The sequence below is a fragment of the Podarcis liolepis genome, assembly GCF_965112155.1.
Source record: "Podarcis liolepis genome assembly, chromosome: 6".
Lineage (NCBI taxonomy): Eukaryota > Metazoa > Chordata > Lepidosauria > Squamata > Lacertidae > Podarcis > Podarcis liolepis.
The window spans coordinates 56,480,564-56,508,299 of NC_139559.1; the positions used below are offsets into that span (position 1 = coordinate 56,480,564).

At 38.7% G+C, this 27,736-nt stretch overlaps 2 protein-coding genes across 4 annotated transcripts in view; one reads left to right on the forward strand and one right to left on the reverse strand.

The window, feature by feature from the left end:
* Positions 1–65: 65 nt before the first annotated feature.
* PRPF38A (pre-mRNA processing factor 38A) lies at positions 66–4,891 on the forward strand. 2 transcript variants are annotated; one of them, XM_083510068.1, is made up of 10 exons: positions 66–340; positions 1,025–1,184; positions 1,583–1,704; positions 2,079–2,164; positions 2,575–2,685; positions 3,014–3,126; positions 3,223–3,249; positions 3,331–3,428; positions 3,847–3,898; positions 4,386–4,891. In XM_083510068.1, exons 1-10 carry the CDS (start codon positions 211–213, stop codon positions 4,426–4,428), a joined length of 942 nt encoding a protein of 313 aa, XP_083366194.1. In that variant the 5' UTR covers positions 66–210; the 3' UTR covers positions 4,429–4,891. The 2 variants fall into 2 exon arrangements, with proteins under 2 accessions (XP_083366194.1, XP_083366195.1); XM_083510069.1 differs by having other exon boundaries at positions 3,850–3,898.
* A 756-nt stretch (positions 4,892–5,647) lies between these two features.
* The window catches only part of TUT4 (terminal uridylyl transferase 4), a 33,632-nt gene continuing 11,543 nt past the window's right edge, over positions 5,648–27,736 (reverse strand). For both annotated transcript variants that reach the window (XM_083510063.1, XM_083510064.1), the window contains 25 exons: positions 27,467–27,555; positions 26,886–26,937; positions 26,526–26,595; positions 25,926–26,052; positions 24,786–24,905; positions 23,943–24,164; positions 23,655–23,829; positions 21,514–22,232; positions 19,096–19,246; positions 18,498–18,584; positions 17,525–17,628; positions 16,646–16,703; positions 16,449–16,552; positions 16,065–16,154; positions 15,230–15,343; positions 14,353–14,430; positions 13,287–13,464; positions 13,045–13,092; positions 12,878–12,960; positions 11,917–12,032; positions 10,815–10,975; positions 10,231–10,331; positions 8,449–8,986; positions 7,129–7,308; positions 5,648–6,153 (listed from right to left, as the gene is read on the reverse strand). In XM_083510063.1, coding sequence (XP_083366189.1) covers positions 6,062–6,153; positions 7,129–7,308; positions 8,449–8,986; positions 10,231–10,331; positions 10,815–10,975; positions 11,917–12,032; positions 12,878–12,960; positions 13,045–13,092; positions 13,287–13,464; positions 14,353–14,430; positions 15,230–15,343; positions 16,065–16,154; positions 16,449–16,552; positions 16,646–16,703; positions 17,525–17,628; positions 18,498–18,584; positions 19,096–19,246; positions 21,514–22,232; positions 23,655–23,829; positions 23,943–24,164; positions 24,786–24,905; positions 25,926–26,052; positions 26,526–26,595; positions 26,886–26,937; positions 27,467–27,555 — 3,857 coding nt within the window. In that variant the 3' untranslated portion in view covers positions 5,648–6,061. The remainder of the gene's footprint in view (positions 6,154–7,128; positions 7,309–8,448; positions 8,987–10,230; positions 10,332–10,814; positions 10,976–11,916; positions 12,033–12,877; positions 12,961–13,044; positions 13,093–13,286; positions 13,465–14,352; positions 14,431–15,229; positions 15,344–16,064; positions 16,155–16,448; positions 16,553–16,645; positions 16,704–17,524; positions 17,629–18,497; positions 18,585–19,095; positions 19,247–21,513; positions 22,233–23,654; positions 23,830–23,942; positions 24,165–24,785; positions 24,906–25,925; positions 26,053–26,525; positions 26,596–26,885; positions 26,938–27,466; positions 27,556–27,736) is intronic.

The following is a 27,736-nucleotide window of genomic DNA, read 5'->3' on the forward strand; positions in this document are numbered from 1 at the left end:
GCTCTTTTGCCCACTGCTAAGATGGCAGGCCAGAAACCACTGTAGCCCGCCTCTAGAGGAAGTGAACCCCCCCCAAGCGGAAGTTAAAAAGGGGGAACGCGTCTCTTGGTGCGCTGGTCCGGTACTTCCTTTGTCTCCCCTCCTCTGTTTCCCCCTCCTCTCTCGCCAGGCCTCTACGCGGACGGGTTCGTGCCGGGCCGGACTTCGGCTATGGCAAACCGGACAGTGAAGGACGCGCACAGCATCCACGGCACTAACCCTCAATACCTGGTGGAGAAAATCATCCGCACTCGCATCTATGAATCTAAGTATTGGAAGGAGGAGTGCTTCGGCCTCACAGGTGAGGCCTAGGGCGTCTGGGTAGCTGGGGGTGGAGGAGGAGGGGCTCACTCCGTGTGGGGAAGTTGGGGAATACCTGCCACTTTGGCGGGGCAGTTTGGAAACTACACACCGGGGGAGAGGCGGGTGAAACGAGAGCACAAAAGCTGTACAACCACGCTATGTATTTCATCAATGGCTACATTTGTATGCCACCCATCATCCAGGGCCAGAAGATGCCGGACTAACCAGTGTTATAAGTTAGCTTCCCTTATATTGCCTATCAGTGCTTTTTTCCTAACAATAAAAATGTTTAGGGGTACTCTCATTTTCCTACTCATATTGGAATACTGCCTGCGTCTCAATGAGGCCAAACTTAGATTCACAAAATGTTTAGGGGCATGCGTACTCACCGGAAAAAAGCAGTCACCTATTAATATTTTAATCGGGTGATCGAACCACTTGGGGTAATACCTGAAGTATCGAAAGCTTGGGCCGGCAGCAGACATTTGAACGCTTATTAAGAATCCAAATCCTATGCATGTTTAAAGTTCCATCACCATTGTAGTCTTTTCTGGTAGCAAATTCTCTAGTAACAGTAAACCCGGTTAGTTGACTAAAAGTACAACTTCCAGCTTAAACATGAGCAACTGGTCTTGCTCTAACTTCAGAATCTGAGTGCCTTTTCATATGATTCCTTTCATAGCTGAACTGGTGGTGGATAAAGCCATGGAACTGAGATACACTGGTGGAGTTTATGGAGGAAATATCAAGCCAACACCATTCTTGTGCTTGACTTTGAAGATGCTGCAGATACAGCCTGAAAAGGATATCATTGTTGAATTTATAAAGAACGAAGATTTCAAGTAAGAGAAAATAGCTAGAGAAGTAGTGTAGAGCTGTGGTTTCCAATTATTAGCAAAAGCCTTTCTTGGTGTTCAGATTCACATTAGTCGGCTCTCATCTCTACATCTACTCATTTCCTAAGTCATTACCCTTACTGTTCAAGTTTCTTTAGTCAGGATTCACAGAAGGATTCTTCTATGATACAAATGTTTTGCCTGTTTGGAGGTAATCTTGTTGCCATTGTACCCCTCTAATTTTTCTTGAACCTAGAATCTGCTATGTGGCACATGAAGGTTACATTAATGAAACATTTTGGGTATAGTTTCAAATTCTGAGCTGAGAGCATGTATTCCAATGACTTTATTTGAAAGAATAATAATAATTCTAAATTGCTATTTTTGTGTTTGCTAATTTTTAGGTATGTAAGATTGCTGGGTGCATTGTACATGAGACTGACTGGCACTGCTATAGATTGCTACAAATACCTAGAACCTTTGTACAATGATTATCGAAAAATAAAAAGCCAAAATAGAAATGGGGGTAAGTGGCTCAGTATTATAATTTATCTGGTCAGTTCCTGCCCATCAACAAAGCAGTCATTAAGCTGGGTGGTATTTAATCAATTTTACCAATGTAGATAGCATCTGTGGAATATGTTGTGTAGGAGTCTTGATGTTATAGTTTTAATTAACACTTATTAAATTATCTGCTTTATAAGGAACTATTGTTTTTGCGACCAAGAAGCACAGTATGCACAAAATATTAACTGCAATATTTCTACTCCTTTTATACTGTGGTTTTTATTTGGAAAATAGGACTAAATTGTTCAATGTTTATTTGATCTTCAGCCATACCCATTTAAAATTTTTTATTGTAGATATTGTAGTGATGCTCTCTAAAATATTTTTTTCCAGAGTTTGAACTAATGCACGTGGATGAGTTTATTGATCAACTGCTCCATGATGAGCGAGTTTGTGATGTCATTTTACCTAGACTACAGGTGTGTAATGGCTTGTAACACGCTAACAATAAAAATATGAATCAACCCTAAAATACTACACATTAGAATATAATGGTTGGAGGGGGCAACCAAGTCTAAATTTGGAAAAACAAGACCTTTGTGATTCAACCCTATGTCCTCCAAATGTGTATTGCTTCCATTAAGAAATGTTGGTTGTTGTTGTTGTTATTATTATTAGAAACAATTCAAGATGAGCAGGTGACAGCAAAGGTTGCAAGGTTTTTAGCTAGAGCAATCAGAATAAGATCCACTATTTGACTATTGATTCAAAACCCTAAAATGCATTTTATATAATTGACTTTTTATTTCTATTCTTTGTATATCGTATTGTTGTTTTATTGCTATGGCCAATGGCTGTCACAAATTAAGATTCATTCATTCATTATTAGAAACGATATGTCCTAGAAGAGGCTGAACAACTGGAACCACGAATTAGCGCTTTGGAAGAAGATATGGATGATGTGGAGTCCAGCGAGGAGGAGGAAGAGGAGGACGAAAAGGTTGAACATTTGTGTAGCTCCCCTGAGGGCCTCTTCTATAACAAGAGTACTGACATACTGACTTTACATAGTGCAAGAAAACATTTCTTATATGGTTCTCATATTGCTTAGAACTGGCCTTAGCTATTGTTATTTTATTCTTAATTGTTCAGTTCTGACGTTCTACAAAAGGAAGATCAGAAGACTGTCCAAGCTTTACTTTATTTTTTTAAAAGGAGCATTGAGTCCTTTGTGCTTCTGTAAAATCTTTTTTAAAAGTTCATTTTAGAGATGTTGCATTGAACATAAGGGTTTTTTTTCCAAAATGCTTTGCTTGCAATATTTTCAGATGGAGCGAGTTCCCTCACCTGATCACAGGAGAAGAGGCTATAGGGATCTAGACAAACCCCGCAGATCTCCAACTCTGCGTTACAGAAGAAGCCGAAGCAGATCTCCTAGAAGGTAACATATTTGGAGCTGGCAAAATACTTTTAACCAACTTAATGCTGTACCTAAAACTATTGTCAGAGTAACATTTTTTTCCTCCTTCCCTGTTAGGCGAAGCCGATCCCCGAAGAGGAGAAGGTAGGAGACTTACTAAATTATCAAGTTGATTTTAAAAAAATAATTGTTTGAACTTTACACTAATAGCCTGTGTTCCTATAGTCCATCACCACGTCGGGAAAGGCATCGCAGCAAGAGCCCAAGGCGACACCGAAGTAGATCTAGGGAAAGACGTCACAGATCAAGATCTAAATCTCCAGGTAATTTTATTTTGGGGAGTGGGAGTTGTGGGTGGCTTTCTGGCATCTTTTAATTTACTTTCCCATTTCTACCAGTAAGGGGGCCAATCTGTTTATAATATGATGGCTTGGATCCTCAGTTCCAGCTCTGTTCATGGAAATGACACTTCCCCGCCATCCAATAGAAGCTCCTGCTGGTGGAAAGAGGTGGGAGTAGAAGAAAATTATTCCTTTCCATTGCTGCCCTTTGTACCACATACTGCACTATTCTGGAGCACCCTTGAGCAGAGTTTTACTCACAGAAACTAGGATTAAAGCCCGTAACAAAGTTAAAATTGATTGAGTCCCCTATTACCATTCTGCTTTACTTGATATGCCATTCAGGAAGAATCTTCTGCAGAGAACGAAATCAAAGTAAAGATTTTGTATCTTGTCTCAGCAGGGCATCATCGTAGCCATAGACATCGAAGTCATTCCAAGTCCCCAGAAAGGTACATATTTCATATTACTTTTAAATATTATTACAGTGGTACCTCGAGTGACATACGCTTCAGGTTACATACGCCTCAGGTTACAGACTCCGCTAACCCAGAAATATTACCTCGGGTTAAGAACTTTGCTTCAGGATGAGAACAGAAATTGTGCTCCGGTGGCGTGGCGGCAGCAGGAGGCCCCATTAGCTTAAGTGGTGCTTCAGGTTAAGAACAGTTTCAGGTTCAAAACAGACCTCCGGAACGAATTAAGTACTTAACCCGAGGTACCACTGTATAAGAGGTCTTGCTTATAGATTTCTTGCTAGGTTTTGTATCTATGAATTCAAGATAGATTGTATGTATCTTGTAAAAATATTTTTAGGACTCTTGTCATCATGATCATAATCACTGTATTAATATCCAGAGGTGAATTTATCACTACATGCTCAATTTATTTGTTCCTGAGAATCAACCGAACAGTGAGTTACTTTTTTTGTTCTTTCAGATCTAAAAAGAGCCATAAGAAGAGTCGTCGGGGAAATGAATGAACCTAGAGAGTTCAAGAATCTGAGCCAGCACTTCTTTTCTTGTAGATATCAGGCATCAGGATGGGTAGAAGCTGCTGTGACAGCTAATAATTTTTGTATTCGTTTAGTATTCACAACGTTTTCTTTGACAACATAATATTCTTTGTTTAACTTGAGGGGACATTCATTCAGTGTATGTTCATATGTTTTTTTCCTAAAAGAAGTGTTGAGTAAAAAATTCTTTTGACAGCCCGTACTTGCTTAAAACTATATAAGAGCAAGGCACAATGAATTGTTTAAATTCATTGTGAAACCTATTGTGAAAGTCTTACTTTTGGAGTATTTGTATAACAATTTTATGTAACTCATAATTTTATCAGCCAACAAGCTGTTCAAAAATGTACATAATTCTGTAGGGAATTGCTTCAGCTGTACTATTGTAACTTCTTTATTAAAATCTTTGATAAACAAGCTGCAGAACAAATGTGCTGTGTAACTAATTATTATTCAAGGATGCTTCAACAAGTACTGATGAGCTTAATTTTCAAAAGGTTGGAATGCAGTGTTGTGATTTAAGATACTTGCACCTTTTTTTCTCCCAATAGTGTAACCCTGTATGACTAGACAACACCTCTGGGGAATCTTCCCCCACCCCTTAACCAAGAATTAAATGAAAATGATGGCACAATAGAGGGTTAACCCAGAGGTGGCATGAAAAGAGGGAAAGCAGCCATAATAGTGTGAAAACAGTGTCTATGAATCCCATAAGCCTTTGCACTGATCCTTGAGGCCGGTGATGAGTTGGAGTTTGAGCAAGGAGGTTTGGAACAAGTGATTGTGGTGTATGCAGGCTTTTCAATTGCGTTCCCAATATACGCGATTTCACTTAAATGCTCAGTGCTCTGGAACCTAACTCTTGCGTAAATAAGGAGTTGTCCGTACACTTTTTTTTGTTGGGGACCATGTTCCTTTGGGCACAGATGCTGGCAAGGAATGAGTAGTAATCTAATTGCATAGGCATTTCAAAGGGGAAATATCTGAGTTTCACAAGCATGAAGCTTCCTTTACTTTTTTGGATGAATGCTCACCAACACTATATGAAGACTTGTAAAACTTTGTGAAGTTTATATATTTAGATGCCAATTATATGGAGTCCAAGATACTATTTCACCCTAGTCTGCAGTACTTTAAAAAGGCTTAACAGAATCCAGCTGTGTATACAAATGAAAAATTCTACTTATGATTTCTAATTTTGCAATTTTATTTTTTTCCTTTTAAAAAGTTTTTGGCACTACATTGTTCTGTAAAGAAATGACAATCTTTAACACATGAAATCCCTTTCTAATTTCTTTTTAGAACAATAGATATAAAGTCTGAACCAAAGTATGAATAAAGCTAATAGAAAATAAACAACTTAATTTTAAAAACTCTCTTTACAGTTTATCAAGATAAAATAAAACACAGTTCCCCTTAAAAATAGGGTAATAAAATAGATGACATTTGTATCACTTCTTGTGATACTGGTAAAAACTATATTTTATATCTATGTACAAATGATACAGTTAAAAACAGTTTTAAATAATCTCTTATCTAAACACGTTGCAATAAGATTTGAATCCAGAACCTGATTTCTTCCCATCCCCTTAATTAAACTTCATTTTTTCTGCTGAATGAAATTCATGTTCAAGTGTGGGTGTCCTTGGGACAGAAGTGAAAACCGCTGGTTGTTCTGCATCAGTAAGCCAGCTGAAAGAAAATAGGTTACAATTATTTTAGCAGAAATCCAAATTAACATTTAGGTTGAAAGAGAGTTTTTAAATTCCTGCAAGTTTAGCAGCAGAAAGGGGCGCTTATGGAAAAGAAATAGGCTGAAATACTTGTGGACCGAGGCATGACTATCAAGCTGGAACAAAAAAATGCAAGGGTGAAAGAAGAGTGGTTCTCCAGATACTGCTGGAGGCAAACTCCCATCACCCTCAGCCAACATGGCCAATCATCAAGGGTGATGTGAGTTATGGGGCCACAGGTTTTCCACCTCAAGGTAGGGGCTTCATAAGAAGCCCCAAAAGCTTGGTATCTAGGATACAGTGGTGCCCCGCAAGACGAAAAACCCGCTAGACGAAACGGTTTTGCGGTTTTTGAGCTCCTTCGCAAGACGAATTTCCCTATGGGCTTGCTTCGCAAGACGAAAACGTCTTGCAAGTTTGTTTCCTTTTTCTTAACACCGTTAATACAGTTGCGACTTGACTTCAAGGAGCAACTCATAGAACGCGGTGTGGTAGCCTTTTTTGAGGTTTTTGGTGATTTTTGAAGCTTTTCCAAAACTTTTCCGACACCGTGCTTCGCAAGACGAAAAATTCGCTAGACGAAAAAACTCGCGGAATGAATTAATTTCGTCTTGCAAGGCACCTCTGTATCTACTTGCACAAGCAGGTTCACGTTTAGTTAAACCAATGAATTCTTTTCCTATTAAACAGGCAGAGAACAGACAGTGCATAGCAAAGAATGGAAGTGGTTGCTATACAGATACGGTAAATTCAGAAAAGACTGCAGCTTTTTATAGACAAGCAACCTAGAAAAGATCTCGAGTGAGAGCCCAGTATGACATCGCACTAGCACAACAACTGTCCCTAGGAGACCTGTTCTTATCACAACAACTAAAACCAAAACCAATAAAAATAATAGCAGAAAGGTGAGAAAGTTGCTTCATGAAGATACTACCTTGAGGGTAGAAAGGTTTATTCAATGGATAGCTGGCATTTCCCTGCTGCATGTAGTTCGGAGAAATATTGTAAGGCCACGTCCCTCGCAGGAGAGGAAAATGGGCTGGGGTGCCATGGTCCCAAGGAACAGGAGGAGGAGGAGGGTTCGCTTTACCAAACTGTCCTGGGAAGCCCTGATCTAGTTTTCATTCAAAAATGAAAAGGAGAGAAAAGATTACTGTATTTGAAAGCACCAACCTGCAAAGCAAAACGCACAGCAGTAAGAGTATTTTTAAAAATTATGTTTCTCTTTATTTTTGGGCCCTCTGGAACAGCATGGGATGGGATATGGGCAGCTGCACTAGGAAAGGGAAATCAGAAGAATTTAGAAGGGCTGCCCTGTGGAAGTGCCTTTCTGCTTGTACAAGATGATTTTGGACCCAAGGAGCCATGAATAGACTAAAAGTATCCATTGCTGCTGAGCTGCAAGAGCTAATGGTGCTACAATACGTAGTTCCCTTCTGCATGCAGAAAGCAATCTTAAATATGCATAAATGGATAAGAAATATGGAAGCAGTTGAAGACCTGTGGGTATAGGGTAGAATATAAATTTAATTAAAAATTAAAATTAAAGAGTCATATAAAACCAATAGGAGACAATCTGCTCCATTTTATATTATTCACTAAGTGATGGTGATACAGCTGCGGTTCTGCAGTGGTAAAGGACAGGTACTCTTACTCAGAGGTGCTTTTATTACCATTCATTTTTTGAAGTCCTAGCACTGAAAGCTAGTTTTTGGCCCTGGCTCGACTGAGCCTCAGAAGAGTACACTGATCTTTTAAGGAAAGGTGGTGCAGGGTTTCTAATTAGCTTGGATGCGATCCAAAGGGCTGTACTTAATGTTCTGCTCATACACTGAGGTCCTTTTCTTTGACACACCCACCCACCCCTCAAGCTGCTCCTGAAGCACAGTATTAAACACAGCACAAGGGGACGCAGCTCAAAAGGAAACTGGGCAGAAGTTCTTTCTGCTGATGCACAGAACTCTTTGAAGCCCATCCCTATTGAAGTTCAGACTCCGATTTGGAATCAAAGTTTCTTGACAGAAAGCTCAAACTATTATCTCGTTAAATAACTTGTCAAATGCTATGAAAACAGCCTTCCAAACCCAACCCACTTTTTATGTAGCCTAAGCAAATACACGGCGATTCATCTTTTTCCTAAAAGGTTCCTCATCTGCACCCCAGAATATACAGCATAGGCAGAATGAACAGGTTCAGAAACGTTAAGCAAAGAAACAGTATTTGTACAAAACAGGAGACAAGAGAGGAGAGTTACCTGAGTTCCCCACCGTGCCATTGTTCACCAGTGAGCTTAGAGTCACAGGGTTGTGCCAGTGTCCCTCATGAGTACTGCTGGGGATTCCTACAGGCCTGGCAGCAGGCTGTGCAAAGATGATACTGGGATCATTCAGGCTTACGCTGCTCTGGTTATTGGGCGGGCTGCTGCTACTGCCAGCCCTCACAGAAAAAGGAACATTTGCCGCGTGAGGAGGATTACCCGGTGCAGAGTGAATAACAGGCCACGAGGTGTTAGGAAGTTGGATTTGGTGGTGGTGGTGGTGATGGTGGTGGTGAGGGTGCATCTGAAATAGTCCCAGGTTAGGCAAGGTGGCATACTGACCTGGGGGAGATTGGGGAAAGTTAAACAAAGGCAGCTGGACCTGGTGGGGTGGTTGTGCCCCTTGCTGGGGCTGCAGAGCATGCTTAGACTGGGATATTGGTTGTGGCTGAGTCTGGTTAATGGAGGTTGGTGGAGAGGAATTCTGAGTAAATTGCTGAGGCTGTGGAGAGTAAGATGACTGACGCGAATCAGACTGGAGAGGGGAAAAAAGGATGTAGTTTGTATTAGTTCATGAGTTAGTTAAGTGTTCCATTTAAGCACTTAATGCTAAAAAGTCTTCACAAAGGAGTCTCTTGAGCTCTAGGTTTACTAAACTACTGTCTTTGAGTTGAGATAGGCTACATATAGGGCTGGACTATCCATTGTGAGGACTTTTTATGAAGAACTAAATTCTTCATGATTGCAAGTTCAGTTAAAGCAGGCTTCCTCAACCTCGGCCCTCCAGATGTTTTGAGACTACAGTTTCCATCATCCCTGACCACTGGTCCTGCTAGCTAGGGATCATGGGAGTTGTAGGCCAAAAACATCTGGAGGGCCGAGTTTGCGGAAGCCTGAGTTAAAGTATAAGGTTTAACTGACAGTAGATTCACCATATTCACCAGATGACCTTAACTTAATATATGAAACATGAACAAGCTTTGCTGTTTGTTCTTCACTTCATCGGGGGAGCAAACAATCCAGGACATTTTCGTTAACTTCAATTTTACAAAATAAAAAAAATCCTTCCAGTAGCACCTTAGAGACCATCTAAGTTTGTTATTGGTATGAGCTTTCGTGTGCATACCAATAGCAAACTTAGTTGGTCTCTAAGGTGCTACTGGAAGGATTTTTTTTATTTTGTTTCAACTATGGCAGACCAACACAGCTACCTACCTGTAACTTCAATTTTACAGTTCATCTGAATCAGGGAACTATGGTTACAAACTTCAGAACAATCTAAGATATAGTTTGAAGTTGGCTTTATATTTTGACTTGTTCCAAAGCTCTTAACCATAGTTTGCTGGTTCATAAAACCAGAAATTATGGTTAATTTCCTAGCTTGTTTTCTTGGTCATACAAAGGGACTGTGTGGCCAAAGATCTTGTTCCTATATCAGCTTATTAAAGCAAGGTACTATCATCTGAACAAAATCATTCTGTAGAACAAGCCCTACCACTGATAAACAGTCACTTAAACTCTCACTGGAATAAAACATGTAACTTTAAAAATGTCCTACTAATTTTCAGTCACCAATAGCATCTTAATTCATTGGCTCTTCCATTTGCTCTAAATTGTTGCTTCAATCCTTAAATATGCAAGAATCTGTACTTCTGAACTCTACAGAGGCCTTTTTACAGCAATACACTTCACAAGCATTATTGTTATATTACTTACACAATTGAAATTGATTTCTTATATAAAATTTAATTCAGAAACACTGAATCAAATGAAACTTACACATTCTGATGTCTGTCTAGCACGTAAGGGTCTTTCCACTTGTTGTTGAATTGATCCAGTTACTTGCTGAGAGTTTACAAGGCTTCGGACTAACTGAGTCCCTAAGTGATAAAGCGTAAAGAATGTGTTTAATACAGGTTAAGAAACCAATAGGCTGTGGTCCAAAGCAATAATATGTGCAGACAAAATTATTTATGCAGCCAAAACTTTATTTGCTGTATCTATTGCAACAATGTCCTCTGCCAGAGAGGTCCAAGGAAGGCAATATTGGCTCCTGTGAATAGGGTTAGAGCAGGTATCTTCAACCTTTTCAGACCAAGGACCCACTTTTAACCCAAACATGCATTTTGAGACCCATTTCTTAATATTTTACCATATGGTGGTGTTGCCCCTGTTATGACCCACCTTGGATCAGGCTATGACCCACCAGCTGAAAACCAAAGAGTTAAAGAATAGGAGGCAAATCCTGCATCAGTCAGCAGGAATGCAAACAATTCCACTGACTGGACCTTGGGTAGCAAGGCTGGAATAAAGGACAAACAGTGCAGTGCTATGCATATCTACTCAGAAGTAAGCTCCATTACCGAGAGCACCATTGCTTCTTTGTCTTGACTGTTTAAATTCCGGACAATCCCTTCGAACGTGTCCTACATCGCCACAGATAAAACATCTCTTTTCTCTAGTCTCTCTGTCTTCCTCCTTGACTTCCTTTTCATCATCTCTCTCATTCTCCTTTTTCTTCACTCTAAATGGGGACAGGTATGCAAGCATTGCTTAAAAGTATCCTTGAAGCTATGTGACTTTCAAACAGGCGGCCAAAGCCTTAAGATTCATTTCAATGTCCCTGTGTGGACAAAAAAACTGGGAATCACATCACCCAAAACATGGTGGTGGCTTTACAGAGCTGTTGCACGTTCCAGCTGGGCAGAAGGTGAGGGGCAGGATAATGGTTGCACCTGTCTGAAGCTGGTGCACACACTGCCCCTGATGGCCCAGGGCTGGCTTGGGTTGCAATGGATTTCTGGCTGGCTTAGCCCAAAACCCAGAAAGATATGTTTCTGGTCTTTTTGCTAGCTGCCACTGTGAGATCGCATCACAGGGTCTTCCACCTACCTAAGGAGTGGGCAGAAAAGGAAAATGATGTGGGTGTCATTTGGCAGTCAGAATCCAGTGCAGGTCAGCAGGGCCTAATCCAACCCCTTCCCACCCACTGCAGCATGGTGCAAAGGAAGCTTGTACTGCTCAGTAAGCTGAGGAAAGCTGAGATGTACTGTTTGCTGCAATTTCATCCAAAGCCTACAGGACTCAAATGGTCCCACAAGTTAACCTCAGCTCTGAATTGTCACACATGGTTCCTCCCATACCCTTTGCTTTATCATAGGCAAGTAGCCACTGCACTTACCCTTCAAGGCACAGAACATTTATGGTATTGTTCATGAAAACACAGGAAAAAATACACAAGTGGTAAGTAATTCACTAGAATACTTAGCACTGTTTTATACCAACACCTCTGCCTACTTAAGAATTCCTTCATTGGAAAGATAAAGTGATTTTCTTAAAAACAGTTTTTGAAAGAAAAATTAAAAGAGTAAGATACATTCCTTGAGGCAAAAGAAATTATTTTCTCCTCTTTTCTTGCATTCACCATAAACATTTTTAAACTAGCCATGAGTTTATTTTCCCAACCTCCTTTTTTTGGGGCAGTCCTTCATGTAATGACCAATTTTGCCACAGACACGGCAGCACCTGTCGTTGGGTGCCAGTTCTCCATCAGTCAATACTTTAGAGTTGAAAAAGTACTCCTACAAGGGGGGAAACAAGCTATTACCTACAAGCTCTCTGTATTCACTTTCTTTGAAGAGAAATGGGGAACAGGGGGGAAAGGAGGGAGAAACAGCAGTTGCATATCTCACTAAGTAAGGCATTCATTAAGAAGAAAAGACAAAAGACAAGGTTGATATTTTCATATTTACAGTCATGTAAAATATATTTGTAATAATACCAGACAGGGTTTTTTATAGCCTTATTTTTCCAAGAAATACAAAGTAAGTGAAACAAGCAATATATTTTACCCTAACAAACCAACTAAATACAAACTTTCAAGTTTTGCAAAACCTAATCATTGTGGTCATGAGGAACTAAGATTGCATTTACTCCACACTATTCTCAACTGTTGACTAGCAGCCTGGGATTGAATGCATGAGTTTTAGCTATTTGTCTGAGGTACATGACTTGAAATTCAAGTGTCTGGAAGGGAGGAAAGGAGGAGCAACAGTTCATTAGAACTGAGCCCAAGTGTATGCTTGCATGTTTATGCAAGATAAGCTGTGAGAAACTGTGTTAAACACAGTCCTAAAAGTGGAAGTTCTCATATCCTCCTGTTATTTGTTCAACACCAATACAAACACACACAAAATGTAAGTAATATATCTTGGAAATAAAAGAACCAACTTGATATTTTAGGGTTCTGTTAAGACCTAACTGTTAAGCCTTGAGTTTTCAGTCCTACTGATTAACAATTATGACCAAGATCACTAAACCAATTATGAAATTAAATTACATGTACTCGAAAGGACCCATAGAACTGCAATAAAGGTACTTTGTGACCACAGCAGAAAAGTACAAGTTACAAAATAAGAAAACTTACAGCTTCTCTTCCCAGCACCGGATAGAAAGGAGTACCAAATAATTTTCTCCCATTGATTAATGCCTTCATTATGAAATTGGTCACTGTGAAAGGAGAGAAAAAATCAATTAAAGAAGTGTCACTTTAGAAATTTACTAACCCTGAGTAGAACATTTTTCAAGTCTTACTTTTTCTGGATACTCCTGCACCCAGGTTATGATTCAAGTCAAAAGGATCTGAACAGAAGAAATAAAAACAGTATTAAAGGAGCAGGGGGAAAAATTCCAACAGCACTTAATTTTGCTGTTAACAAATATCGCTGCTGTAAGACAGGCAAGTAACATTTTCACTAACATTAACAGAAGTTCACTTCTAAGTGAGAAATTCTTTCAGGGGGATATATCCTTTATGTTAGATATTCCATAAGTACCTTCAATGGCGATGCATTTGGACGTCCACTGTTTCTCAAATGTGGTTAACAGCTTCTTCTGACGAATGCTGATGACATATTCTTTGAAGTCAAACTCTTCAGTGTAAAATCGCAGTAACCCTAACCAGAGTTCTCCCAGTGATTCTGTGTTTTCCCCAAGAGAAGGTAAACGGTTTTTCTGTATAAAAGTTATAGCAGATAAAGTACTTTATTGTGAACATAATACTTTTAACTTTGGGATGGTTCCAAAGTAACACATTGTGAAGTATGTGGCATCTATCTATTGCAAAGCTGGGCCGTCCTGAATGTACATCTATGTGGTAGCAGGAAAAAGGAATAAAAGTATCTTTTACATTCATAGGAAACTCTCTACCTGTGCAAGTTCAGGTAAGGCTACTTCCTCTCTTAATGTGCTCATTGCAGAGGCAGATAATTCACTGGATATAAGAAGCATTGAAAAGAGAAATTCAACCTAAATGGTAGTACAGACTAGCCCACTTCCATTTTGCACTATATGCTGACTGAGCATCTCACTTGCTACTGATAATCAGGAGTAAATAGGCATGAGAGCATAAGAAAAACCTTGCTGGATCAGACCACAGACATGTGGTCCTATTCTCAGTAGCAAACAGATGTCTATGAAACCAGAACACATAAGCTGGGTACAACAAGTTAAATGTGTTTGTAGAAGAGTCTTACAAACAGTTTTGCTGAAGATGAATGCTGGGATTGGCAATAAAAATAGCCCTGTGCTATTTCTGTAACCAAAAACCAAAGTGGCACATTTCCTGTTTAACAGTTGCCAAAATGCTAATTCTATAACTTTTTTTAAGCTGTTGCTGCCACTATCTAATTTTGTGCTTCTGAGACTTTCAGGTCTTCATTTCTTTACCCTTCCCTTGTCCAACAGATTCTGCAGAAAGGTGTTGTTGTTTTTCATTTGTGCAATGCCAAATATATTGCTGGTGCTCTTATAAAAAAATAATAATTAAGCATGTATATGTACTTGTGATACAATACTACTACACCTAAGAACTCAATTACTATTCCAGAATTAGAACATTACCAGTTCTTCAGTATCATCAAAGAAGAAAGCATTCCACCCATCAACCATTCTCTGAGGGATCTGTTGTCCATCAAATATCTAAAACATCATGAGGAATAAAGGCAGAAAATGGGGTGGGGTGGGGGAGGAGGGGGTAATGAACAAATCCAAAATCAGAAAGTATTCTCTCTTTTGAAAAGGATGAAAATATCACAGAAAATGTTACTAGGGCCCAGATGGATGTATTTGCAAACCATTAACAGTTAGTTTTGAAACAATGCTGGGACACATGCCTTCCTTGACCTGAAATGCCAGATTGTGGGAGTGGGGGCAGGGAGGCAAATGATTACATTACTTAGTGGTGATAGGAATGCAGTCCACATACTTGCACTAAACCTGTTTGTGACACCTCAATTTGGTTAAGGGTTGGGTGGAGTTCAAATCAATAGCTTACCATTTTTAACTTTTAAAAAAATTCAAGATAAAGAACATTTCGTGCACTACTTTGCTTGAGAATGCTCACATTTCCCCTCATTTATAACAGCTTCACAGGTAATAAAAGTTCTGACATAAAAAGTACTTCTCTGTTGGAATTAATTTCACATCTGAAAAGTAAAACAATCTCTTGTGTGCAATTATTATGTATGCTGCTTTTAAACTAATATTGAGGAGCACATTAATTCCTTCGGCAGCGGAATCCTGTGATGTGTGAAGAAGCTGGAAGAGTGGCTCAGTGTGATAAGACAGAACCCATGAAGTGGCATGGGAGATATGCAGTTGCAACTTCAACAACTCTCCAGAAAAACAAGAGTCAAAACTGGCCTCACATACAAAATGAACTGTAAAGAAAGATAATTCTCTAGCCAATCTTCCAAAGCACATTTTCCTGAAAACCTACCTCTTGAAGAACTGGTATTACTGGTGGATCTCTCTGTTGTAAGAAGTATAACACCATTAGGATATAGGCATATGAAGACAGACTTCCTCTGGATGCATCTCCAATATCACAGCGCTGGTCAAATACATTTTGAATATAGTGAGCATTTAACAAGATATAACCATGAAAAAAGAAAAGAAGTGTTTTGTGATGCTGCCGTTTCTGAAAATGATATTGTCAGCCTCTGGCATGCACTAAAACAGAACCTAAGTCAAACAGGCACAAGGATACCATTTCTGAAAGCACTCGTTTGTGTGACTACTCCCACATGCCCCTGATGACAGTGGACATGCTAAAGCAGCAGTACCCATGTTATATTAGAAACCACTTTTGAAACTCATCAGAGTTCAAATATCATATATGGCATGTATGTCTGCTCTTCAAGGAAAAAGTTAAAGAAAAAATCCTACTACGGATTAAAGTACAGCTTTAGGTCCTGGTAACTATGGGTTTCATTTGGATTAATGGGGCACTAATTTACTATACCTAGTTGTAAAGCCAACATATAAACCCACATTCCATTACTGCAGCTCAAGTAATCTGTCAAACAGATATAATCCAACCATCAACAGGGACTTTGAAAACCTAATTTTGTATAGGCCAATATGATTGTATATACTACCAGCAGCTTCTGCAGAAATATCAGGCGCTGCTTGAAACCAGAAATTTCATAAGCTTCCAAGAATTGAAACTGTTCAAAACGCCATTTAAAAAACAAGTTGTCATCACCTGTTGGGGACAGAAACCACTGAGCACACATGGCAATAAGCTAAAGTTGTACGTTATTTATATTTACCTTTGCAAAAACTTTCATTGTGTATCCCAAGTATTGTACTCTCGGATCAATGGCTGCGTATGTTGCAAGCATCCTTGTGTTGTGCTGTGCCTATAAAACAAGTCCAATGGTTTGGGTATCAGGCACACTTCAATTTACAGACTGAACATAAGAAATGTTGCAAAACAATGCATATCTACATTCCTACAAAATTTCAGGCAGGTCACAAACATAGCCAAAAACAAATTCAGAGGAAGAGGTCACACTTCCAAGCAATGTGTGGGATCCCAACAATTGCAGGCCCCTATGCCCTCTGAATAACAGCTCTTGATGAATTTAAAGGAGTGAAACATACAGGTGAGCTTCTGACCAAACATCTGGACTTTTACTGAAGATGATACTTGCCAGTGTATTGTATAAGCTGATATCCCCTTCTAAGCCACTTCGTCTGTGCTCAAATTTTACTATAGGCACTTTGGCTGTTGTTATAGGCAGGATATTTCTTAAACCTGGTAAGATAAGGTTTCAAGATGTTAAATACTCCCCATAGCCAAAGAACACACAAAAATGCATATAAGCAGCACAAAGTTCCATACACATACCTGGATGCTTCTTAAGAATTTTTGCCAAATTTTCAATAATTTCCTTACAGTTTAATTTCTAGGAGAAATAAATAAAAAGCCTGTGTTACCTACACATTCCCACAAAGAATTCAGAGTAACCAAGTACTTTGAACATACATACTACAATAATCTTCCTTCAACTATATAAAATATATTTTAAAAAGAACTCCAAAGAGCAGGTTTAAACATCTCAGGAACACAATATCTCAAGGATCACCTCTCCCCATATGAACCAACTCAGACCCTGCAATCACCATCATCTGAGGCCCTTCTTTGGGTGCCTCCCCCATGAGAGATCTGGAGAGTGGCAGCACAGAAATGGGCCTTTTCTGCAGTGGTTCCCCATTTGTGGAATGCTCTCCCCATGGAGGCTCACCTGGTGCCTTCATTACATTATCTTTAGGCGTCAGGCAAAAAAGCTTATCTATAATCAGGCATTTGGCAGATTCTATGGCCTTTTAAATGTGTCTGTGGGAGAGGGGTTACTGGTTTGTTTCCCTTTTGTTTTTGTTTTACAGTGGTACCTCTAGTTACGAACTTAATTTGTTCCGGAGGTCCGTTCTTAACCTGAAACTGTTCTTAACTAGAGGCGTGCTTTCGCTAATGGGGCCTCTTGCTGCTGCCGCTGCACCGCCGGGACATGATTTTCATTCTCATCCTGGGGCAAAGTTCTCAACTCGAGGTAACTCTTCCAGGTTAGCGGAGTTTGTAACCTGAAGCATTTGTAACCCGGGGCACCACTGTATTATGTATTTTGTGTTCTCATTTAGTATTTTAATGCTGTGAACTGCCCAGTGATCTTTGGGTGAAGGGCAGTATACAAATTGAATAAATAAAATAAAAGCAACAATAAAATACCTCTGCATTTTCATGCCCTTCTAGTGTCATGCAAATATCCAGGTCACTGTCACGAAATCCAAATCCATTTTTTGAAGAGCCAAACAGGCACAGCCTGGCCTTGTCTGATCAAAAGAAAGAGGGTTTTTTAATAACTACTTTAGACTCATTCAAAATGTAACAGATTGTACATTAACTTTAAACTTCCACAAAATTCGAGAACAACTGAATTTATATTCCACTACATTTTGTAAGACAAAATAAACAATATGATTCAGATTATTGCAGACCCAGTATAACCACCCAAGTGTCATCTTGCCACATCTGCCAGACACAATAGTTTTTCCAGTGCCCCAAACAAAGCATGTTTTAATGCTCATGTATTCCATCACTTTTCAGTAATAAATAAATTCAAGATGTGAGGAAAAACACATTTCTGATTTCTTTAGACTATTTTTCAAGTTCTATTAATGTACAAATCTTGATTCTTGTTTTAAGATTGTTACTCAATATGTTTGTCAGTTCTCTCAATTTCTCATTTGTGGTCATGGGCTTGATGCCAACTCCTTTTCTAACCTTCTTCTCCATACTGAAAACATTTAGAATATCTTCCTAAAGGATGAGGCATGGCAAACTAGATTTTCCTTGGCATCAGCTGGCTGATATACAATCTCAGCCTGCAGATATCTGTCTGCCAGGGAAAGATCCAAGTGAGGAAGGAACTATTGCACATGCACTTAACTTCAAAAATTAATATCTTCTATTAACTTGCTGCCAATATTGATTTTAGATTCTTCTTTTTTAATGCTTTTTTATTGTTCCTATAATAATATAAAACATTGCTTTAAGTATTAGTGTATATAATGTTTTGTTCTCAAGTGCAAGGAAAGATGGTATACAATGTGATATATAAATACAATTAGAAAATAACTCTCTTGAACAACTGCAAAATAACAAATAAATTGGATGTTTTTAAAAGTTTCCTGTTGCATACCATTATATTCTTTTCGAATAAATCTTTCCAAACTTGCCAGAATCTGTTCTCGGTTTTGTTGCTCTGAGAAAGGAGGCGATAATTCATCTAAACAAACAAAAACCTAAGTGAGCCATTCAGCAACATCCAAGTGTCAGAATTAAATATCCTCAAACATTTCTCTCACTGAATATTTTACTGATCCCTGTAATTCATTAAAGTCATCTGGTGATGGTATTTTACATTTAGGATGCAACCATATCATCTTAAATATCAGACCAAACCCCTGAAAGGAAAGCAAAAGAAGAAACAAACTTATGTGTTGGCCCTGCAAAATCTGTCCATTACTAAAGATACCTTGGTTAACAAAACCATGCAATTCCTTGATGCTTTGGAAACTTACATTTGCCAAACCCACTGCAAAGTCTAAAACATCCTGGTGACCTTACTGTAAACTAGAACATATGAATATATACTACTTCCAATCACATAAGAATGCCTTCTTTCCACTGATTTAAGCAGGGAAAATCCCAGATTAATGTGGTTAGAGTTCAGTACCCTATTATTAACTATTGAAGTAGAACTCACAACCAGGTCAGAATAGCAAAACTTTACTTACCAAAACACCTTTTACATACTAGATCAAGTATTTCTCTAAATCTACTTGTCATTGGTGGTAGTGGTTTTAGATCAATTTTCTTAAAATCCTCTGGGCAGTCATTTTTGGAATGGCCATCCCTTTTGCAGATACTGCATACTATAGTCGGTGGCTATGGAAGAAACGAACAAAAATGTTTTATTTTAAAATATATATTTTTTAAAGTGTTATTTTCCTTAAAGATATGCAGTATGTTCCAACAGCTCCTTTATGGATTTGAGTGTGTCGACCACAGCAAACTATGGCAAGTTCTTAAAGAAATGGGAGTGCCTGATCACCTCATCTGTCTCCTGAGAAATCTCTATGTGGGACAAGAAGCTACAGTTAGAACTGGATATGGAACAACTGATTGGTTCAAAATTGGGAAAGGAGTACGACAAGGCTGTATATTGTCTCCCTACTTATTTAACTTATATGCAGCATTCATCTTGCGAAAGGCTGGGCTGGATGAATCCCAAGCTTAAGATTGCCGGAAGAAATATCAACAACCTCAGATATGCAGATGACACAACCTTGATGGCAGAAAGTGAGAAGGAATTAAAGAACCTTTTAATGAGGGTGAAAGAGGAGAGCGCAAAATATGGTCTGAAGCTCAACATCAAAAAAACGAAGATCATGGCCACTGGGCCCATCACCTCCTGGCAAATAGAAGGGGAAGAAATGGAGGCAGTGAGAGATTTTACTTTCTTGGGTTCCATGATCACTGCAGATGGTGACTGCAGTCACGAAATTAAAAGACGCCTGCTTCTTGGGAGAAAAGCAATGACAAACCTAGACAGCATCTTAAAAAGCAGAGACATCACCTTACCGACAAAGGTCCGTGTGGTTAAAGCTACGGTTTTCCCAGTAGTGATGTATGGTAGTGAGAGCTGGGCCATAAAGAAGGCTGATCACAAAGAATTGATGCTTTTGAATTAGGGTGCTGGAGGAGACTCTTGAGAGTCCCATTGACTGCAAGAAGATCAAAGCTATCAATTCTTAAGGAAATCAGCCCTGAGTGCTCACTGGAAGGACAGATCCTGAAGCTGAGGCTCCAATACTTTGGCCACCTCATGAGAAGACTCCCTGGAAAAGACCCTGATGTTGGGAAAGATTGAGCGCACAAGGTGAAAGGGACGACAGAGGACGAGATGGTTGGACAGTGTTCTCGAAGCTACGAACATGAGTTTGACCAAACTGTGGGAGGCAGTGGAAGACAGGAGTGCCTGGCGTGCTGTGGTCCATGGGGTCACAAAGAGTCAGACACGATTGAACGACTAAACAACAACAATGTTCCAACGGGAAAAATACAAGATGCAAGCAGCAAGCTCACTGGTCGGTTTTAGGGGAGTCACTATCTTTTCAAGCCTGTTTCACATGTTAAGAAGGCAGCAAATTTGCATATATATTTCATATTCCTCAGTTGGTTCAAATAATGCTGCAATTAGTCCCAGGTCCCCTGCCTTGTCCAATGATAAAACTGTTCAGTATTTACTACCTCTGCACCCAAACTGCACAAGTTCCTAGCCCAAGAAAGAAGAAACGAATGGGAAAGATGGAGAAAAACCACATGTAGGTTTGAGGGTGGAGTGAAAGACTTACATAGCATTTTGAGTTTTAGTCCTTACTGCATAATAGCTCACAAAAAAATCCAGAAACTCTGAATAGTGGTCAAAACGCCCAACGCTGCTACAATACATAAAGGCTTTATCTACTGTGGGTGGTTTTTTAAAACTAGTTCAGGAATGAAATTAGTTCACATGAAAGTGAGATTAAAATATACTTTTTCAAGAAATATGTGCTTTAGAGGTAAGACAGAGGCATTCTCTCTAGCACTATTAGGTTTCTCTTTGATTTCATCAAACCAAAGGAAAATACAGAGAATCAATAAAGGGCTCTGCTGTGAATTCAACAATTCTTGGCTTCTGGAAGAATGTTAGAAAGTGGCCCTTCTGCCTCTAAAAGAAGCGCTTTAGTTATCTGAAGAAAGCTGGCCTGGTAGAAAGGACTGAAGCTTTATGAAGGCAGATTCATTCTTCTTTCATCAAGAGATTCCTCACTGTTCTTAGGATTCACTGCAGTGAAGGTCAAGTCAAGTAGGAACAACTTGACACTTAAAAATGTCAAGAGAGATTTGTCTAAATGTCTAAAACTTTTGGAACAAATTGTTCGGACCTATGGCTTTAGCAGATTCATTCTATTCAGCCTTTAGTTAAATAAAAATTGAGAGGAAGGCATCATTGCCATATAGCTAGAAAATATCAAGGGTCTTCTTCTGGTAATGAGAGTCAATGGAATCAAGTCTGCTGACAAAAACATTTCTTTAGCAATGATCTTAAAACACGGTTAGAGAAAACATTTTATTTTAAAAAGTTAAAGTAAGTTTTGAGTCTGCTTTACCTTTCCAGAAGTCAAAATAAATTTATCAAACACATAATGCATATCTTCTGTGGTGACTTCATCTTTACTGTCTTGAATTTCTGCTACTGCTTTGCAGTTGTGCGAGGTAGCTGATGTGCTGGTGCCTGAGCACATACTCTTCTGTGGATACTCCGTTACTGAAATCTGCAGACTTTCAGCATCAGATAATTCACTAACAGAATCTGCATCAAGAGACCTCTGTTCACTAAAAACACAATGTTGGCTTAGCTCCTCTTCATCTGAAGGCTCTTGATCGTTCTTAGCTTTAGATTTTTGTTGTAGTTCACAGCATTCATTAGTGCTTAGGGACACAGTTTCCTCTTTGTCTTGAGAGTCTATGTTTTCAATTTCTGGCTTTTTTACCAGTAAACTTTCCAAGTTCTCAGTACATCTCCTGGATGTAGGTTCCATTTCACTACATTCATTAGACTCTTGTATAAAACAAGCATGGCCTGTGTTCTGCTTCTCTGTAATGTTGGCCTGCTGTAGAAGGCAACAGTTGGTTACAGGTTCTCCAGTTTTTTTGCTACCAATTTTCCCCTTTTCCTTCTTCTTGGTATCCAGTTTAGACTTACTCCCATCTTTATTCTGTGGACATGCAAAATATTTATATGCTGTCCTGAACCTTTCCAGGATATACTCAAATACCATCTGGCTGTTCAGGCTCCGTGCAACATTTCTTTTTAGTGCAAAAGGATCTATAAAAACACAAACCAGTAATACGTTTGCTGCTGTTGTTCAACAGGACCTTCAAGTATGATATCAACATACCATATTTTAAATAGGGCTGCAACATTTTACTTTATTAATCACTTAAAGTATTGAAAACATTTTCATTTTACTAAAAAGGTGTACCTGGTTAATCAGTTGACACCTTTTTTATTAAAAAATTTTTGTAAGCAATTAAAAAAAAAACTGCAGGTGGGAACTGCCATATTAAAAAATGGCATTCCATATGCAAGCAAGTATGCTTCTCAGAATTATTCCTGTTGGACATATGCCTGAATCGTCTTAAAACAAAGAAAGTACCCGCTTTTCAGCTTTCTCCTTCATATTAACTTTTTCTCATTTTTATTTATTTGCAGTATTTCTATCTTGCCTTTTACCCCATGGTTGCAATGCAAACCCTTCAAACTTAATAAATGTAAAACATAATAAATATAATTAAATCTGAAAAAAACTCAAGTGATTTCATGAATCAGGTCACAACCCTGATCTGAAATTATGTAAATATTATACTGTTATCCATAGATTTTATGCAGAATAACTTCATTTGAATATTACCATTTTTCTTACAATGTTGAGTATTGTGGTTTGGTTCACACGTATCACTGAGTCAAAGCATGGCTACACATGAACAAGCGAGTGTGAAGATACTTAGAAGAAAAAACAGAGCTGCTTTGCTCCTCCCCAGGTCCTGCTACTGCTGTGCTACCCAGAGCTAAGCTATGGTTTCAGTTAATGTAACATCCAAACTCAGGCGTACCGTTTGTCTTCCCAGGTAAGTGGTAAGCCAAGAACCAACTTTGTCTTAGAGCTGGTGGTTCATCTATAATGCTAAAGCTAAACCATAGCATAACATAATATAGCAGCAGCAGAACCAGTTTTGGAGCAAACCAGCTGTGATTTTTCCCTCTGAATACCTGCATGCTCACTCACTTTTACCTATGGTTTGGCTTAGCATTGCATATGAACTGGGCCTAATATAAAAAAATACAGGAATAACAAGGCTATCACTCATTAGGGATTTATCTCCAGTCACAATATTCTGGCATAAAAAAATGAATAAAAGGGAATGGCATGTTTCCTGCCTCAATAGAATTATTGCTTATAGTTCAAGACCAGCAGCTTGAGTCCATTTCTCCTCTAGAAAGACAATATATTTAACTACAGATATATTTGAATACAAATTCAAAGTAAACTTTTTAAAGTAACCTTTCCAAATTATTCTGGGCAGATGAGTGCCAGTCAACAAAGTCAAGTATATGACAGTTATACAAAGAAAAGCTGTATTTTCCACATTTGTAGCTAATGTAGCAAAAGACAGTGTTTTATCTACAAAAAGTTAGATAAGTAAGGCAAGAGTTCCCAAAGTCTCTTTACAAAATGCAGTGCCCCACCTTCAATGGCTATTCGCCTTTTAGGCCAGGTTTTGTTCTCTCTGGTTAAAAGTTCTTGTACCCGTATGCTGATAACATATTCTTCCAAAGCAAATTCCAGTGTATAGAACTTCAACAATTCTAACCACAGTTGTCCCAGAGATATCTGGTGTGGTGTATCCAATGCTAAAGGAGACTGAAAGAAGCAGAAAATGGAAGCTTAAATTTCTGGTTCTTTGGTCATTAAATTTTATCAAGAAAAGAGTCAAGAAAGAAAAGAATAATTTCCATTTAAACAGACTCGCTTACCTTGCCATTCTTCTCCTTTGGATTAGTTTGGGTGTCTGTTTCTAAGGATGCTGCACTCTTGTTACCACCTCTGTGCTGTTCACCTTTAGCTTTGCCTTCGACACCATTCAAATTTTTCCCTGCTCCATTGTTTGATGGTTTGTATTCCCACACTATAAATTTTTCATCTTCTATGCCCTTCAGCTGGTAATCATCAGCCTTCTTAGAATCAAAACCTTCAATCTAAACAATGCAAAATAAATAAAACAGAAGCCTTTTCAAAGAACAAGAGCAAGTGTTATACATATAAGACATTCAAATATATAATAAATAATAATAATAATAATAATAATAATTTATTATTTATACCCCGCCCATCTGGCTGGGCCTCCCCAGCCACTCTGGGCGGCTTCCATAAAACCAAAAATACAGTAAAATCACACGTTAAAAACTTCCCTGAACAGGGCTGCCTTAAGATGTCTTCTGAATGTCAGGTAGTTGTTTATTGCTTTGACATCTGCTGGAAGGGCATTCCACAGGGCGGGCGCCACTACCGAGAAGGCCCTCTGCCTGGTTCCCTGTAGCTTTGCTTCTCGCAATGAGGGAACTGCCAGAAGGCCCTCGGCGCTAGACCTCAGCGTCCGGGCAGAACGATGGGGGTGGAGACGCTCCTTCAGGTAAGCATTTATTTTATGCTATAAATTATGTTTAGATATAAATTGCCAATGGAGTTACAAAAGCTACTTTAGATAGATCCTGTGGAAAGTTCTGACTTCCTTATTTGGGTCCACAGAACTAATCACAAATTTATTTGAATCCAGACACTTCACTTGCATTTTTTTTATTTAAAAAAAACCAACTTACCCAGTTGCCTAAATATGATGGTAGTATACGTGGTTCTCTTTGTTGAAGGAAAAATATCACCATTAAGGCAAAAGAATATGAGGGTATCCCGCCTTCTGCCTGGCAGTCAATATGGCACAACTACAAAAGGGAGAAGGTCTTCGTTTGGTGCTTTGTATATATTTCCAGCAACACATAGTAGATCTTGCAAATTTTGAATTTAGCCAGCATTTTTTCCAGTCATAGAATAAAGGCCTACATAATACTTCTAATACACATTCACTTAATCAGTTGACCTGGACAACATCCAGACAGTTTCCCATTTACATAAACATGGATTACATGGAAGACACACATTAAATCCAGATATTCACAAGTTTTAATTAGAGTCTACTTTGAGTATGAGGGTAACTTTGATATTACCCATTCTTTTCTATGCTTACTCAAGCTATGAACTGCACTACTTCATTCTTTCATCAACTGAATCTTCCCTCAATTCAAGACTTAGCTCATCTTTTCACCTTTGAGATGCTAATTTCCCTCTCAGTATATTGTTTTCCCTATCTGTAGAATTAAATTGTCTACTTCAGGTACAGGTGGTGACCATTTTGCACAGGGGTTTGGTGCCTTGTCCCTGTGCGTGTTGACAGAGCACACATAAGCCCGCCCCAGTTCCTCCCTCTTCCAGGTCCAAAACGGCCTGTGCGTTGGCAGTTGTGTGTCAATCAGACACATGCAAAATAGTCACTGCCTGTACAAAAAAAGATGTAACGCAATTTGGACAGGAAAAAAAAAAAGATTCAAATATTCCTCTATGTAGAATGTACAATAAACATTTCCAGAGCTCCACTTCCAGAGGCAGCTAAAAGGTCCTCTGATATTCCAGTGCATCTTGTAGAGAGTACAAGGAGCTTCAGTGAGAAGGGGATGCCTGAGAAGCCCCAAGGCACATCCAGAAGCCTCTAAGTGTACATGGAGGCTCTGTGCTCAGCCCTTTGCATTTTATCCAAATACTGTATTATTTCCGATTCAGAAAAAGAGATATCATTTTAGAATTAATCTAATCTAATCTGTACAGGTTCATTTCAGCATTGTAAAAGGTTATTGCATGTACATATTAAGTACACATGCAAGGAATAAATATGTTCATTTAAAACTTACTCTAGCCCAGTAACGAAAAGCCAACACCAAAGGAACAAGAACTGGTTCCAGTTTGCCAAGCGCAGCTAGCAGATCAGTTGTAAGGCAGGCCACATCATTTCCAGCACTTACTTTGCAAGTTAAATCACTGAGATTGAAACAAATTTTAAGAAAAGTTGCAAGTTAAACCACTGTCCCTCAGTGATTGATCAAAAAGAAAAACATGCAGTTCTCAGCATATATGTTTAGTCTTGCATTGGTTTCTTTCCTCATGCTGATTGCTTACCGCAGATACGGAAATCTATTTATCCAGCCAAAACATTATGCATTTTAAGTCTCAACAGTTTCAATAGAAGGGTGGGGGAAATGCTCAAAAGGTTCACTGAAATCAACAGGACTTTGAAAGTGCTTAAAATTTTGAGTGAACTGTACTCTTTGTTGTTTCTGTGCTATTTGTAAAAAGCTCCTACACCTGGAAAATGGAGGAAGCAGTTCTGGAGCTAGCTTCAAAGTAAAGAACTACATTCTATCCTTTGTAATCCATTGTAAAATGCCAAACGTAAGATGGTGTCTCATCAATAATCCTTTTAACTTGAACACGTAAAACAAAAGTACACAAACCTCTTAACATCTTTACAAAAAACAACAGGAACTTTGGCATGGAAATCTGATTCCACATCAGAGTAAGAAGCTGTAAGAGGAAAAACAGAAGAGCATATCAGGAAATAAAAGAATCTTCCATAGTTCTCTCAAACTGATTCAAATCTATCTGGGTAATATAAGCAATTAGAAGGTTACTATGTCCTCTGTTAGATACCCAGAATTAATTACAATAAATTTTTTTTGTTTCTCATCCCATTATCTATTATTGTTTTTATGGACACTGTTTAGCAATGCAGAAACTTAAGCAGCATATAAACATTTTAAATAAATCTGAATATGAAGTAAGTGAGGAAGAAAGGGGGGGGGGAGAGCTCTTACCGCTGTTTTTCAAAATATCAAGCACCTGTATCAGAACATCCGGATGACTCATCTAAAATAATGAGGAAGAAGGTTATTTTACCCTCATTTTAATTCTATCAAAAGAAGGAAGGCAATTGTATTATTAATAGTCACAGGTATGATCCAGACCTCTGCTTACCTGCATAACAAGTACCAACAGGGCCCAGAGACCCAGATGTGCTTGCTTCTGGAACCTGAATCTAATCAACAGTTATGTACAATGAAGAGATCCCTAATTATGCTACAGCTATGCCATTGTGAGTGTACCAGTTACTCCTAGTTTAAGCATGCATATGGGTGCGTCACCAACTCTGTCCAGTTGGGACAGGACCTATCCTTGGGAATTCTCCCTCACTCCTTTATCAACTCATAAATAAACTGGTGGGGAAAAGGTTTCTCATAAGTGAGAAAGAATGGAAGTTATCATGGAACTTTCTGAGAGCACTCACTAATTCCAGGTCAAGACATCACAGAAAGCTATACAAGTGAGAAATATATTTGAGACAATAGACATAAAACATTTCTAGCATGATAATGTCACAGACATTTCTTCAACTTACCGTGGAGGGAAATTTTATATCAATATTAATATCACTAGTTTTAAAAGCAAATCTAGTTAGACAGGATCCATACATCCTCAATGAGCATTCTGAAAATAAAGAAAGGGTTCCATAAGCAATCATGTAGCATTCATAATCATTTCAAAATACTAAGGATGCAATCTGAAAGCAAACATACAAGAAATAAGTTCTACTGCTAATGACTGTATAAAGAATACCATTTTAATTCTGGTTATATGGCGTTTTATGATTAGAAAAGCAAAAAATAAA

What these genes read in the sequence shown, in the direction of transcription:
- PRPF38A (XM_083510068.1), top strand. Translation starts at nt 211, where the DNA reads ATGGCAAACCGGACAGTGAAGGACGCGCACAGCATCCACGGCACTAAC. An exon ending in TCATTTTACCTAGACTACAG is followed by an intron (nt 2,165 to 2,574) that starts GTGTGTAATGGC and finishes ATTCATTATTAG; the next exon opens with AAACGATATGTCCTAGAAGA. An exon ending in CGATCCCCGAAGAGGAGAAG is followed by an intron (nt 3,250 to 3,330) that starts GTAGGAGACTTA and finishes GTGTTCCTATAG; the next exon opens with TCCATCACCACGTCGGGAAA.